The following is a 13,796-nucleotide window of genomic DNA, read 5'->3' on the forward strand; positions in this document are numbered from 1 at the left end:
GGATAAAAGGGTAAAAGGATGCAGATATATGGTGATGGATGTAGCCTAGACTATGGGTGGTGAGCACACAATGCAATATATAGGTAATGTATTATAGAACTGTACACCTGAAACATATAATGTAATTAACTAATGTTACCCTAATCAATTTAATTTTAAAAAAGAAAAGCTACTTTAAAATAAAATGTTTATTATTATATTAAAAATTATTAGGAATTTAGGTAAAAGAAGAGAACTTTCCTCTGCAAATAAAATTATCCTCCATCAGGACACATTATATAAACTTGATCATTTTAGAGTCAACATAAAACCTCAAAGAGTGAATTTAATTCATACAAATAATCAGTTTACCCTTAAGAAACAGGAGATTTACTAATGACCTAATCAGAACAGTTGGAACAAATGGCTTATTCTAATATATGTACCTCATGGAAATTTATCTAATACTTTAAAAAATCATTATGGTGTCTTTAAAAGAACAAATAAGTGAGACCAGCTAAAATGAGAGATTATGTATATTTAGTAAAAATATATGCAAATATATATAAATCTTTTCAAAAATTTCAAGCTTTCTCAATTTTGTACTTACTAAATCTTCACACTAATGTCCATGTTCAGGAGTCCTTTATCCTGTATTTAATTAATTTTATATAATAAAATTCTAAAGAATAAGATGCATATAAAAAGAGGTAAAGTAAATTATGCATGGTAGGGTAGTGGACCATTCATGAATAATAAGGTTTAATGATCAAAAGTCACACTGTAATTTTGGATATAACATATTACTTAATAAAATAGGCTCTATGTGTCCATATTTATTAGGGGGGGGGATGCCCTTTTAAAAAAACTAGACTGTCTGCCACTATTTCATTATAAAGATTTGATGCAAAATTATTTATATAAGAGGAGTCATCTTTGAACCATTTGTGAAATTCCCTAGTAATTCATTAACTTGTAGTCAAGAATTTCATTAACATTTAATTAAACAAAATGTGTTGGAACTAGGAAATATATAAATCTACTGTACTACTAAAAGTCCACATGCTAATGTTTAAGGATATTTTTTGAGATTATAAATCAAAAACTACTTGTTTTTAACATTAAATAAAAATAAGACTTTACAAAGGCAAAAATGTACTGAGAACATTCATGTACTTCAACACTAAAACATTAAGTCAGGAAACATGATTTAGTTAGATAAGATGTGGAGGAGACATTTGTGTTAATAAGTTTAAATCTGATTTATCATTCAAAATGATAAATCTGAATATTATGAGAGAACTATACTGAATGCTTATAATATCTTAATTTAGCAGCTAGCACACACACACACAAAAAATTGCTTACTTCAAAATATTTATAAATTTCAACTACCAATTCCAAATCATTCGTTTTTATCAGTGACAGCAAAATATTAGTGTTCGATCTCCTTTCTTTCTTTCTTTTTTTTTTTTTTTTTTGTTGTTGTTGTTGAAACAAGAATGCAAGGTAAAATCTGACTTCAAAAGAACTCATACTGTACTCATAAGTAATTTAAAATGGCTTAGTATAAATAAATATGTTCATTATTTGGGTTTTATTTGCTATTGCCTGAATTACAATATAAGATAATCACAGCCTGAAGATATTTTAAATAAGATTATGTTTAAGTATGTAATAAATAAAACATTTTATATATGTTTATATTTATAATTGGATAAAAGTAAAACTCTTATTTGAAGAAAAATATAGATAGAAATAAAAATGAAACAATCCAATGCCAATCATGATGTTTGAATGCACTTGCAATTCAAATGTGAAACTTTAAGAGAATTCTACCTCATTTTTTTTTTTTTAGAACAATGTGTGTTTGGCTTAAATATGCATCTGTAATTTGCTTTCTTATCTTTCATCTTGACTATTAGAGTGCAGATAGAATGGTTATATTCCCATCATATTTAATACATCAAGTGAAAACATTACATATAAATTATGAATAAAAAAGCTACTTACCTGCATGAAAATCTATTCCCACAGCAAATGAAGTTCCAGATATAGGCATCAAAGCATCCATTTTGTCACTTGGTTCTAGAGGTATTCCCCTGATTCCTTCATGAACAGAGTACATAAGAAATGACTCTATACCTAATTGGAAGCAAATTTAAAAAGTACAAATTGAATATTTAACATTAAAATCATTCATGAGCATTATTTTTAATGATCTTAATTTTTTTCATAAAAATATATTTCTTAACCCCCCTCCCATGTTTTGGGTTGTATATTATATTTCTTAAAAGCTAAAAGGTGAGTAGATTAGTTGTTCTCAAACTTGATTATACATCAGAATCTCCTGGAAGAATTGTTAAAACACATACTTGACCCCCATCCCAGGGGCCTGATCATCTGACTTTCTAAAAAGTACTGATGATACTATAGATCTTGGAACCATAAACACTAAGGTAAATAATACTTGAAAGCATACTGGACCTCACCACTGAAATTTACCCTCTTCTTATCTAAAGCCCAAGCATCTCTTTGCTTATGGAAGATAATAAATTTTGATTTTAGATAACTATATTAGTTATTTTTCTAAGAGGTAGACTTCTTAAATCCTTCTGAAAACTAAAAGCACACTAGGTGCTTAATTTTTGCTAACATTTTGCTTTTTCAGCATTAAAAGTATGTCTCAAAATAAGCACATAAGTATAAATTGACTACCAGAAGTCTGCACAATGATGTTTATGAATTTTTCTAATATGTCAGAAAATGTTTATTTATATCATATATACATATTTTCTTATTAAAACAAAAATGTTTAGGTTTAGATATATCTTCACCACTGTTTAACTGTGTGACTTGGGCAATCTAGTTAATCTTATGTGACTCAGTTTCCTCATCTGTAAAAATGGAAATAATAAACCTACTCCATAAGGTTATTATGAGGATTATGTGAATTAATATATTTAAGGTACTTAGAGTAATACCTGCCCATGAGTGCCATGTAAATAGATGATTTAAACTAAAGTATTAACATGCATATTTCTCACATAAGATTGAAACATTTTTAATACTAAAATTAAGTTACGATCACTGGATAAATAGATTATTCTATAACCATTGCTCTATGGGACTAGTCAAACTGGAGTCTATGAAATTAAAAGAGAAATAAAGAAAATATATTATAAAGTTCTCATTCTTCTGCAGTGCCTTTCCCCCTCAGTTAAGCAAACCTGATAATTCACATTTGCTTTGGTACTTTTCTCTTAAGTAGTTGAAAGAAGGTAAACATAACTTTTTAAATTTCAAATACATCCAAATTCAATTGTAATTGTAGTGAACCAACAACTGTCTTTTTTGTTGTTGTTGTTGTTTTTACGTCTTTTCAAATTGCAAGTAGTCTTTTTTGGATTTGGTTAAAGGTTTTATAATAAACTGTGGTTCCTGAAAATAACTACAAACTTAGACCGTTTTATAAGAACAGAGATACTTAAAATATTTTTAACACATTAAAAACCCTACATATGATACTAAGTAGTGTATCATTGTTCTAATAACAAGTGAGTATTTTTTTTCTAATTTTCTAATTTTTGTTTACTTTGTTTGCCTAATATTTGCATGAATGAAGTAAATGTATCAGAACTAAGATTTTTCAAAACCTTATACCTTGACATGACATGCGGTTCTTCTGGAGATAATATCCCATTGTACACATGCAAGTCCTTGTAGTTTCAGATGTTGGTAAACAAAGTTGAGAGCACCCACCATTATTTAGTCGGCAGGAATTGCTGCCTGTGTAGAAGGAAAACAAACAAAATTAATGAAATTTAAGAAAAATAAAAAGAATATCATTCACTGTTGATAATTTGAACAAATATTTACACTATTGTTATTTCTAAATGCAGCTTTTATATTGACTAATTTGAAGAAGCAGATTAGAGTCGAAGTATGCTCTTAGAAAACAGTAAATGTAGATCTAATATGCAAATACTGATTATAGACAACAATATTATAATCAATTTATAGTATTAATTTAACTCTGAAGACAATTCAGTGTTGCTAGACTAGATTTTAATTATTCCTACCACACACACACACACAAAGATAATTATGTGATGTGATAGAGGTGTTAGCTAAAGATATAATAGTAATCATATTGTAATACATAAATGCATCAAATCAACACACGTTTTGCACCTTAAACTTACACGGTGTTATATCTCAACTATATCTCAATAAAAATAAATTAAAAAATAAAGAAGTCATTAAAATTTTTTTAAGTAAAGGAAGATACATGATAAGATTTGTAGTTATAGAAAAGCAAAAGGAAATTGGTTTGTCATGAATACTGTCATAGATATTTATAGTATTTTAAGATCACACAAACCAGGAAATCCTTATATTTGACTTCTAATTTTTTTTCAACTCCACAGGTACTCCTTTTTTCATGACCACTTTAATCAAATATCTCAAAAAATGGTTATTAAATTATATTAATAATTCAACTCAAAGATTAAGCCACTAAATGAAAGAATATATGTAATTAATGTTTTGAAGCAAGGGAATAAATTTTGCCATTCCTAATAACATATTCTCCAAAAATGTGTTTAAAACACACCCCTAAGAACCATCTAATTAATTTATATATTAACTCTTTATTACTTTGTATTATCAATAACAAATATTAGTCAGGTAATCACAGGTAAGCATTCTATGAAGATGTCCCATTGATTTACTAGACCTAATGTGTTAAAGCTGGTGTGAAGTTAAGTAATTTGCAACCTTACATAGTAAGTTCATTGACTATTCAATTTTACAACATTTCTATTATTCTCAGACATACTATTCCATTTACTGGATGTTCAAGCTCTGATATGAAGTACAGTAAATCCAGGGAGAAATAAAAAGCATGATGAAAGCTATATATCAATAGCATTCCATGGAAAAACCAAAGTACCAATGCAATTAATTATTTCTGGTTTCCTGAAGTCAAGACAGTTGATGGGATTTAATTGTCAATCAATATCTATATGAGCTTTGTTATTTTTGAAGTATAAGATCCCCTCAACTTGTGAGATTTTTTAAATCAGAAGTTCTACGAAATTTCCTGTGTATTTTCTATAGAAGTCATTTATGTAGTACCACATACTAGGACTTGAGTTGGCCTGAACTTTTGAAATAAATACCTTTATTTTATATAAAATAAGATTAATTAATTTATTCTTTTTCCCAAGCTGATACAATACTAAGGTAAAATTTCAGATCTTTGATTGTTTTAATAATGATACAATAATATTTATATATTTATAATAATTCTATATTGACTATACATATTTGATTCTATAGAAAAACATGTGAATGTATAGTATGGTAACACAATGCCAATCTGTAAATATATACATTTTGGATATAGATTTATTTCAACTACAATTAAAGACTGAAAAGCTGGGAAGTGATTGACAAGTGATGCTTGCTTAACTATAAAATTTGAAGAAACACCAATGAAGAGAAAATACAGGAACTGGAGAAGTAAGCAGAAATAGATTAGAAAATAATGTAAATTAATGAAAACAGAGAAAATGAGGCATTATAGGACCTTAATAATATCAACATTACATGAAAAAATAGTTTATGGGACTGTGCCTTTTTAAACATAGTTGTACTAATAACAATATATATTGTATTATATTTATTTTTGATAAATTATAAAATTAATCTATGTTAACAATTATTTGTACGACAATACACATTTCATGTATCATTGTTTAGCCTCTAAGGGAAAATTGATAGTGAAGAAGAGAAAAGGTAAAAAGGCAATGAAATTAGTCATTATTTACAATAAGTATTTTTGTTTATTTAACATAGATTTGATATAGAAAAGCTATTAGAGGAAATGTTAAAAGTGACAATTTTGGTAGTAATTATCTAGCAAGTTAGAAATACTACCTTGGCTTAGTATTTTCTAATGTACTGATATTCAAACCTCATGCCTCAACTCTCTAGTGGAGTTACAAACTCACACTTGACTAATGAAAAGTCTCAGCACTCCAGTGATCTACGTCAAAAAGGATAAATGAAGTAGCTAATTGTACTTTGAAATGCAAAAAGTAGTAATGTTAACATCTTAAAGAGTCTTAAATTGCTCATATTTCATACTAATGAAGCTTTTAAGCTACTCACTGTAATTTGGTTAATGGGATTGTCTTTAATACAGATGCTTTTATCAGCATATTATTCAATTAAAAGTAGTATTTTCACTGCATTTTAAGCTTAGGCATATTATATCATTACTCTCTTACTGTTAGAGCTCCTTGTCAGTTTTGTGATACTGTTACAGGCATAGAATACCAAACTGTACCTATATAATCAAATCCTTAAAAAATGGAAGAAAATCTCATCACCATGAACAAAATCAGGCAAGAATAAAATACTAAAATTTTCCTCCAAGAAACTTTATTGAATCTTCATCTAGAAAAAATAGATGTATTATGTTAATTTAGAAATTCAAATGAATCATATGATTTTTCACATTTTTTAAAAGTGGATATAGATTTTTTTTTAAAGTCCTGTATGGAAATATAATCTCTCTCTCTCTCTCTCTCTCTCTCTCTCTCTCTCTCTCTCTCTTTCCCTCTGTCTCTATTTCTTTTGTATTTTCTAATGTGTGTTTTTAGCTATAATCTCATCAAGTATGGACTATGAACTAAAGTTTATCATAATACTATGTTTTTATATTTAATGAATATATTGTATTAAAATGCAAAAAAATCATGATATTTTATTTAGTTCCAGTGTTTTATTCCCAGTTAATAATCCATTTCCTATTACTTAAATGCCAGTAATATTTTTTTTTGCTACAGAAAATGTTCCATTATGGAATTACTAGTGAAAACTCTGCTGTTCATTAGTGTAGATAATGACCAAAATAAATGTTAGACTCCAAGTACAGATCTGTGCTAAAGAGTTTGGGTGTTGGTGTCTTCTCAACCATGAAAAGCACATAGTAATCACTTCAGATTGTTTCTTAAAGCAATTGTTTTCTCTTAAAAATTTTTTTAATAAAAAAGAAATATGTTTCCTGCTGCTCCTGTCAAAAAAGTATTTCGGACCCATTTTGTGTCCATGGTCTGTACAGGAAAAGCAACCATGAATCTGGTTTTCATTTATCTATGGATGTGCAGGTATGACTCTTAACTGGTGTCTCCAACAAACTCTGCCTACTTAATGTTTGTCACCTATCTTCAAAATTGGTGATCCCCTTGGTTCACTATTCTTTTCTCTTCTCTGCTTTGGTCTATATCCCCGCCTGCTTTAGATAGAAATTTTAAATTTTTGAAAAATTGTCCTAAGAATAAAGACATATGAAGCGAAAGATTCTCATGGCAGTGACTAATGTAAAAATATAAAATACAGAAATATATTTTTTCTAGGAAATGAGTTCTGCTAATGTATGGATCATGAAACAAAAACTAAGAAAGAACTAGCAGGTGTGAGGCTGTTCTGGCTGGCATATCTAATCAAATTGCCATTTGGGCAATGTGACGAGTCCACCTATGTAAACCATCTGCTAGTTCTCTCACTCCATTTCACTGCATACCATGTGGACAAGCAAAAACAAAAAGCAAAGTGCTTAAAGCCAAACAATGTAGTGCTCTTGGAAATGAAATCTTTATGTCGACATAGTCCATTTGAAACCACCTAGTTCATTGAGTTTCTAGGTTTAATTATACATTGCATATATTTTGCTGGGAATTTTTTCTTGTAATTTTTTAATAGAAAATTGAATAAGACTACTTTGAAGAGCTGACACATCACTATTTCTTGGGCAGCTTTGTTAATACATTGAAAGCTCATTATATACGTCATGTGAAAGCCATTTCTTCTATACTATTAAGCAGCTTTTGTCTTTTATCCCCTTTTATATTAGAAGCAAAAAATAGGAACCTTTGATTGTTGAATTGAGAAAATAACATGAAAAAATAGAACATTATATATTCAAAAGGTGGCACAAATTCTTATGGTGTGACTTACCTTGCTGTGCTTCTTTATCATACACTTTCATATGAACAACGCCAGAAGTCTTATTTCTTAGGACAGTTGGGTTTCTGCCATCTCTTTTGCTGCAGGTCCCCAGCTGAGCTAAGTTTTGGTCTGCCCACCATAGTTTCTTATCTATAAAAACAAAAACAATTTTTTTTATGGAAAAGATAATCATCTTATTAAATAATAATAAGGAGCTATTTAAACTATACTCCTTCTGAGGCCTTTTGTGATATTCTCAACCTGTGTATCTAAGGAAAAGTAAAATCACTTTTACTTTTAAAAATGCAAACCATAGTGACATTTTGTTGTTTAAATTTTCCTCCTCCATCCCCAGTTAGGAATTCTTGGTTAATTTTTCTTTTTCTTAAATAATACATGATATAAAAATTTTATTTCAAATCAATATGGACTACTTATTTTATTATTTTATCCTTAATTATGATAATAGTAGAATTGTACCATATTTGTAAATAAATGGCAAATTTCAACAAAATATATAAACAAGTACAAAAAAGATTGTTCTTTAACTTGTTTAAAGTATATAAGCTTTAAGCATTGGTACTTTTTATTACTGGATTCTTTACAGTTACAATAATTTTTTGGTTTTTTGTTTTTACAGTTTATGTCCCTTTCTCCAAAATTTTATTAATGCATAATGTTAAGTTGTATTAAGTGCTCATTTAGTAGCAGAGACTCTGCAATGTACATCAGGTAAAAAAAAAATCCTGACCCTCGTGATGTTAGCATTTTACTGAAAAATTACACATTTATTTTATATTATTTTATATTGTCATAGCAAAACCATGAGAAAATTATTGTCATTCTCTTTTTTAGACAAACAATATAATATTTATAGATACTAATTTTCTTAATTAAGTATTAAGAAATATTCTGAATATTCAAAATATTCTTAATGTAAATATTTTGTCATCCTTTCTCCAAAACATGTGTTCTTTCTAAGACTCCAGGCTAAGTGCATTAAAAACAAATTTAAGGTAATGCAATGATTTAAAATAAATATCTTTATTTTATAGGTTTTGGAATTTTTACAGTTTTCAACAAGAATCAAATGATAGTTGAGATCAACTCATTTCTACCTGGAAGTTAAAGTAAGGTTATTTATTTCTGAGATCAAAAGAATGTAGTCTTTACTTTCAACATACACTAATTCTCATTCAAATGCCAGGATATTTTGACTGAATCAAAGCATAGTTTCAGGTATGGCAAGAACAGTAATAATCGTCGGCGTCATCGGCAGCCGTCCGTCTCGAGAGACGATGGTGTAGCTTCTTAAGTGTCTATCTGCATCGTCGAGAATGGCTGTGCAGTCCGACTCGGGAGTGACAGTGTCTCCTCCCGTGTTGAATCGACATCTTGCGATGACGCTGGAGTGTCCTCTCCAGTGAAGCTGAAGCTACAGAGCCTGGGCAGGGTGATATGGAGGGTCTGCTGTTGCCCATGCAGCAGACCCCCCCTCTCTTCGCAGCTGAAGGGTCCAAGGGAAAGACGGAGTCAATACAGCTTGGCTTCAGGTGCGCCGCAGGAGTTGCCGGTGTTGACTACAACGTCAAACCGCCTTAGGGACTCCGGCTCCGGATTTTCTGTCGGGGTTTACTCCCTTAGCCTTTCCCCTGAAGAGGTATGCCGCAAGGCAGTGGAGGTTTTTTGGAATCAGAGTTTTCCTTCTCTGATGTGCCCTGACTGGAAGATCGAACCAGCGACACTTAGCTCGCAGGCTGACGCTCAATCCATTGAGCCAAACCAGCCAGGGGTCGGTAATGTAATAATGTAAACATCAATAATAACCATCCCTTACTGAATCTGATTTTGTGGAATGAACAATTCTAAATTAATTAATTTAATATTTGCAACAATTCTACAAGGTAAGTACTACTATCAAACCATTTTACAGTTAAGAACACTGACACAAAGAGAAAGTTAGTTTGGAGAAATAATAGTGGCCCCAAGTTATAGACAAAGTACTGATTTCAAAGTCTATCATGTTACTCTCTGCGGTAGTCTTCTCTCTCAACATACAGATATAGAATTTAATTAGATTAGCCAGACTGAGTAAACTTTTCATTTATGTTTTTATTTACATTCAAATTTATATAAGAATAGGGAAATTCCCTGTAAAGAAAAAAACAGAAATTTTGAGCGTACAGACATTATCCAAAGGGGTAGAAAACAGGATACTGGACTAAACACATGGGTTTCTACTTCTATTCTTTACTATGCCACTATGAGAAAAATAGAAATATAAAAGATAAGAAAAGCATATATTAACTCATATAATAGACAAAAAAATAAGGGACATATAAAGAACATGTAAAAGATAATATGTGGGTAGAAATAGGAAAATGGAGAAATGGGCAGATAAAGTTGCAACATGGAAAAAAAAACTACAGAGGAGTGGAAGCCATCTTGCTCCACAGAACTTGGATGACCTTCATTTCAGGCTATAAATAACAGAGGAAAAATACAAAGAAAGATTCTGATAGTTATTGAGTGACATTTCTTTACATGTTATTCTCCCTACAACCACCATTTTCTCCACTCCCTGTTCTTGGACCAAAAATATGAGGACAGCATTTTCAAGTAACCAATCAGCAAAAAGAATAGAAAATGTGAACATACATGTGTGACATTTCAAACTGCAATGCTTAGTTTTTTTTTTAAGTTTTCAGACAGAAAAATGTAATTAACTTTGAAGAAAATACAGATGTCAGACGTCTCTTCAATGGTGTTAGAAACTGGTGAACAGTAGAGCAATACCTTAAACATCCTTAAGAGAAATTACAATCAAGCTAGACTTCTACACCAAACTATTAACTACCTGTATAGAGTATATATGGGGGATCACGAGGAATAAATATGTCACAAAGTTCATCACCTATGAACTCCTCAGAAGAAAGTGGAAGTTGAACTTGAGCAAAGCAAGAAGATAAGTTACAATAATGCATGGAATCTAAAAACCAGAAAATTAAACAAAGAAAGAGGGCAAAAGAGAGGCCCAGAATAAATTTTACGCATCTATCATATGGAAAAATCTATCCATGTTGGCTCACGAAACTGGAAAACTCTGGGAATAAGATTTCCAGAGGGAAATAAAAAGAATAAGAGAGAAAGTGATGAAAATAGAGATCAAAACATAGAGATTAAGAAAAAGGAAGAGAAAAAAGAAATAAATATAATCCTACCCTTTAATTCTAATCCAGTTTATAATCCTAATAAATGCCATTTATTTGTTTTCAATTTCTAAGTCAGTCTTTAAACAAAGCACAGAATACTCACTATAGTTGCAGTATAGGACATAAATGTTAAAAACATTAGCAATGTAAAAATAAAAGTGAAGTTGATCAGAAGTGAAGTTTTTACATGCAAAGCAGAATGAAAATATGGTTAAAAAGAAGAAAGACTATCCTTATGGTAAAAAAAATGAAGAGTCAATAAATTATTTGAAAACTAATAGGAAAGTAAATAGAGGATGAGCAACTTTGTTTAGTTTAAAAACTTTGAAAGGAGAATAGAGATAGTATAAATTACTTCATATCAAGATATTAATGCATGATATCTAAAGTTGATAAATAAAGAATTAGTTGCTTTTAAATATCATCTAGAATGTTTTACAGTAACCCTAGAAAAATAAATAATAGGCAGCTACATAAGAGATTTATCAGAAAAATGGGACTGGGGCTGGGAAGTTTGAATTAATGTTATTTATAATCACCAAGATACAGAAGCAGCCCAAGTATCCATCAGTAGATAAGTGGATAAAACAACTACGAGGCACTTACATAACATAATACTATTAGGCCATAAAAAATAAATTTTTACTCTGTGACAGTATGAATGGTCTTGGAGAACATTATGCTAAGTGAAATAAGGCAGTCTGAGAAAAACAAATACCATATGATTTTACTTATATATGAAATCTAATGAACTGAACTAACAATCAAAATACTGACAGACTCATAGATAGAGAGCAAGATGACAGCATAAGTAGCGGGAGGTTATGGGGGGAGGGACTGAGCAAAAAGGAAAAAGGACTCATGATCATGGACAACTGTGTGATGATTGTGGGACAGGGAGAGGAAGAAGGTGTGAGGGGAATAAATGGTAATGGAAAGATATAATGAAAATATTTTTAAAAGATATTGCTATTAATAATAGTCACAGTTCCTTTTGTATATTTGCTTTGTTACCATAAGTATATTATTTTAGAAATAAACTTTATAAAAATTGTGGACACAATCAAGAAATAATAAGAATTTATCTGAAGTATAGGGTTTGCAGTCTAATAGACTGACGTCTCTCTAACTCAAGGAAAAGGTCATGCTGGTTCTAAGTTTTGCAAGTAGCCCACATTGAAGCATGACACATTTCTGTGTATACCAAAGCATTTTACCACTGGGACATAGATAATTGAATGAAGCTATGAATTTGAATACAGTATTCCCTCACTTATCATGGGTATTACGTTCCAGACACCCACGTGAAGTAGGAAACTTACATTTATTCTACACTCTTAAACCTGTGTAACTTTAACAACATACATATACAGTACCACAAAATCCCGCGATATAGCAAAAATCCACAATAAATAATTAAACATAAAAATTTTAAAAATCCCGTGATACAGTGAGGCCACAATAAATGAACCGCGATATAGCAAGGGGCTACTATACTGAGAACCCAGGGATATCTTCTTTTGTACCACCTCAGAGTGTATCACTTAGGGAATGAGGATGATCTTTCCTTTCTTAGGCTGTAAGAACTAATGAGTCTTGAACAGCAACTACACAGCAACATTAGAGATAAAGAGAACAAGAGGTAAGTGATTTTCTAAGATAATATCTCTTTCTTCAAATTCTTATGTTTTAGTCAGATATAATTTACCTCGACCCTAGATCCCATTCACTTAAAACTGAACATGTTAAGAAGTATCTATGGCAAAATACTAATTTTATTTCTGTTTGCATTGTCTTTATTGCTACAGGAGATTGGGGAAAAAAAGAGAAAAATGCATCCCTCCTTAACCACTAGACTCATCATCCTAACCTACCAGTCATTCTCCTCCACTTCAATTCATCTGAAGAAGAATTATTTCTACAGAAATGCTAAAAATGCCAAGCACATGGGCAGTAGGGGCAGCCATACAACCCAATTCTGGATTAAGTGTGGGGGAAGGATGGGATCCTAAGGGTAGCACAAAACCACACCCTATCACATACAAAGACTCTGATGGTGACTAATTAGATTTGTATGGGACAGTACAGAGTCTTAAAATAAGCAGGAGGGGAGCCTGACACAAAGAACATGGCCTTGAGGACAATGACCAAATAATCTGGTGCCCATGAAGGCTATGATGATTTGGATAACAAGCATCTCAGCAGTGACCATGATAAAATTAATACTGCAGGTATCATGCAAAAAGATATTCAAGGTGGTTGCAGTTCTCTGAAAATATGTCTTCTTTCATCACATCTGTTTCTTGCTCAAGATCCTTCAAACTTCTTAATTATACACTGCCTCAAATTCAAAATACTCTATCAGGTTTTTAAATCATTTTATATACTTAATTGATTCTATGTACTAATACTGCCTTCTAACCTCTTTTTAGTATATGCACTTAGTCTACTCATCACATCATAATATTCATTTATTCAACTATATTGATCATCTATTATTTGAAAAGAACTAACTGAAATAATGAAAATATAATAGAAGACATGACAAATAAGATCTCCGCTTTTATAGATCTATGTTTTAGTGAG

The 13,796-nt window shown here is 30.6% G+C and overlaps 1 protein-coding gene across 1 annotated transcript in view; it reads right to left on the bottom strand.

Moving 5' to 3' along the window:
• Window positions 1-13,796, bottom strand: part of LRP1B (LDL receptor related protein 1B) — a 1,919,366-nt gene that overhangs the window by 540,290 nt on the left and 1,365,280 nt on the right. The window contains exons 33-35 of the mRNA XM_090279551.1: window positions 8,008-8,148; window positions 3,643-3,768; window positions 1,993-2,124 (exon numbers count right to left, since the gene is read on the bottom strand). Of these exons, the coding sequence (XP_090135677.1) occupies window positions 1,993-2,124; window positions 3,643-3,768; window positions 8,008-8,148 (399 nt within the window). The remainder of the gene's footprint in view (window positions 1-1,992; window positions 2,125-3,642; window positions 3,769-8,007; window positions 8,149-13,796) is intronic.

This window comes from Furipterus horrens, unplaced genomic scaffold (genome assembly GCF_987537825.1).
Source record: "Furipterus horrens unplaced genomic scaffold, mFurHor1.1.pri manual_scaffold_1, whole genome shotgun sequence".
Classification (NCBI taxonomy): Eukaryota; Metazoa; Chordata; class Mammalia; order Chiroptera; family Furipteridae; genus Furipterus; species Furipterus horrens.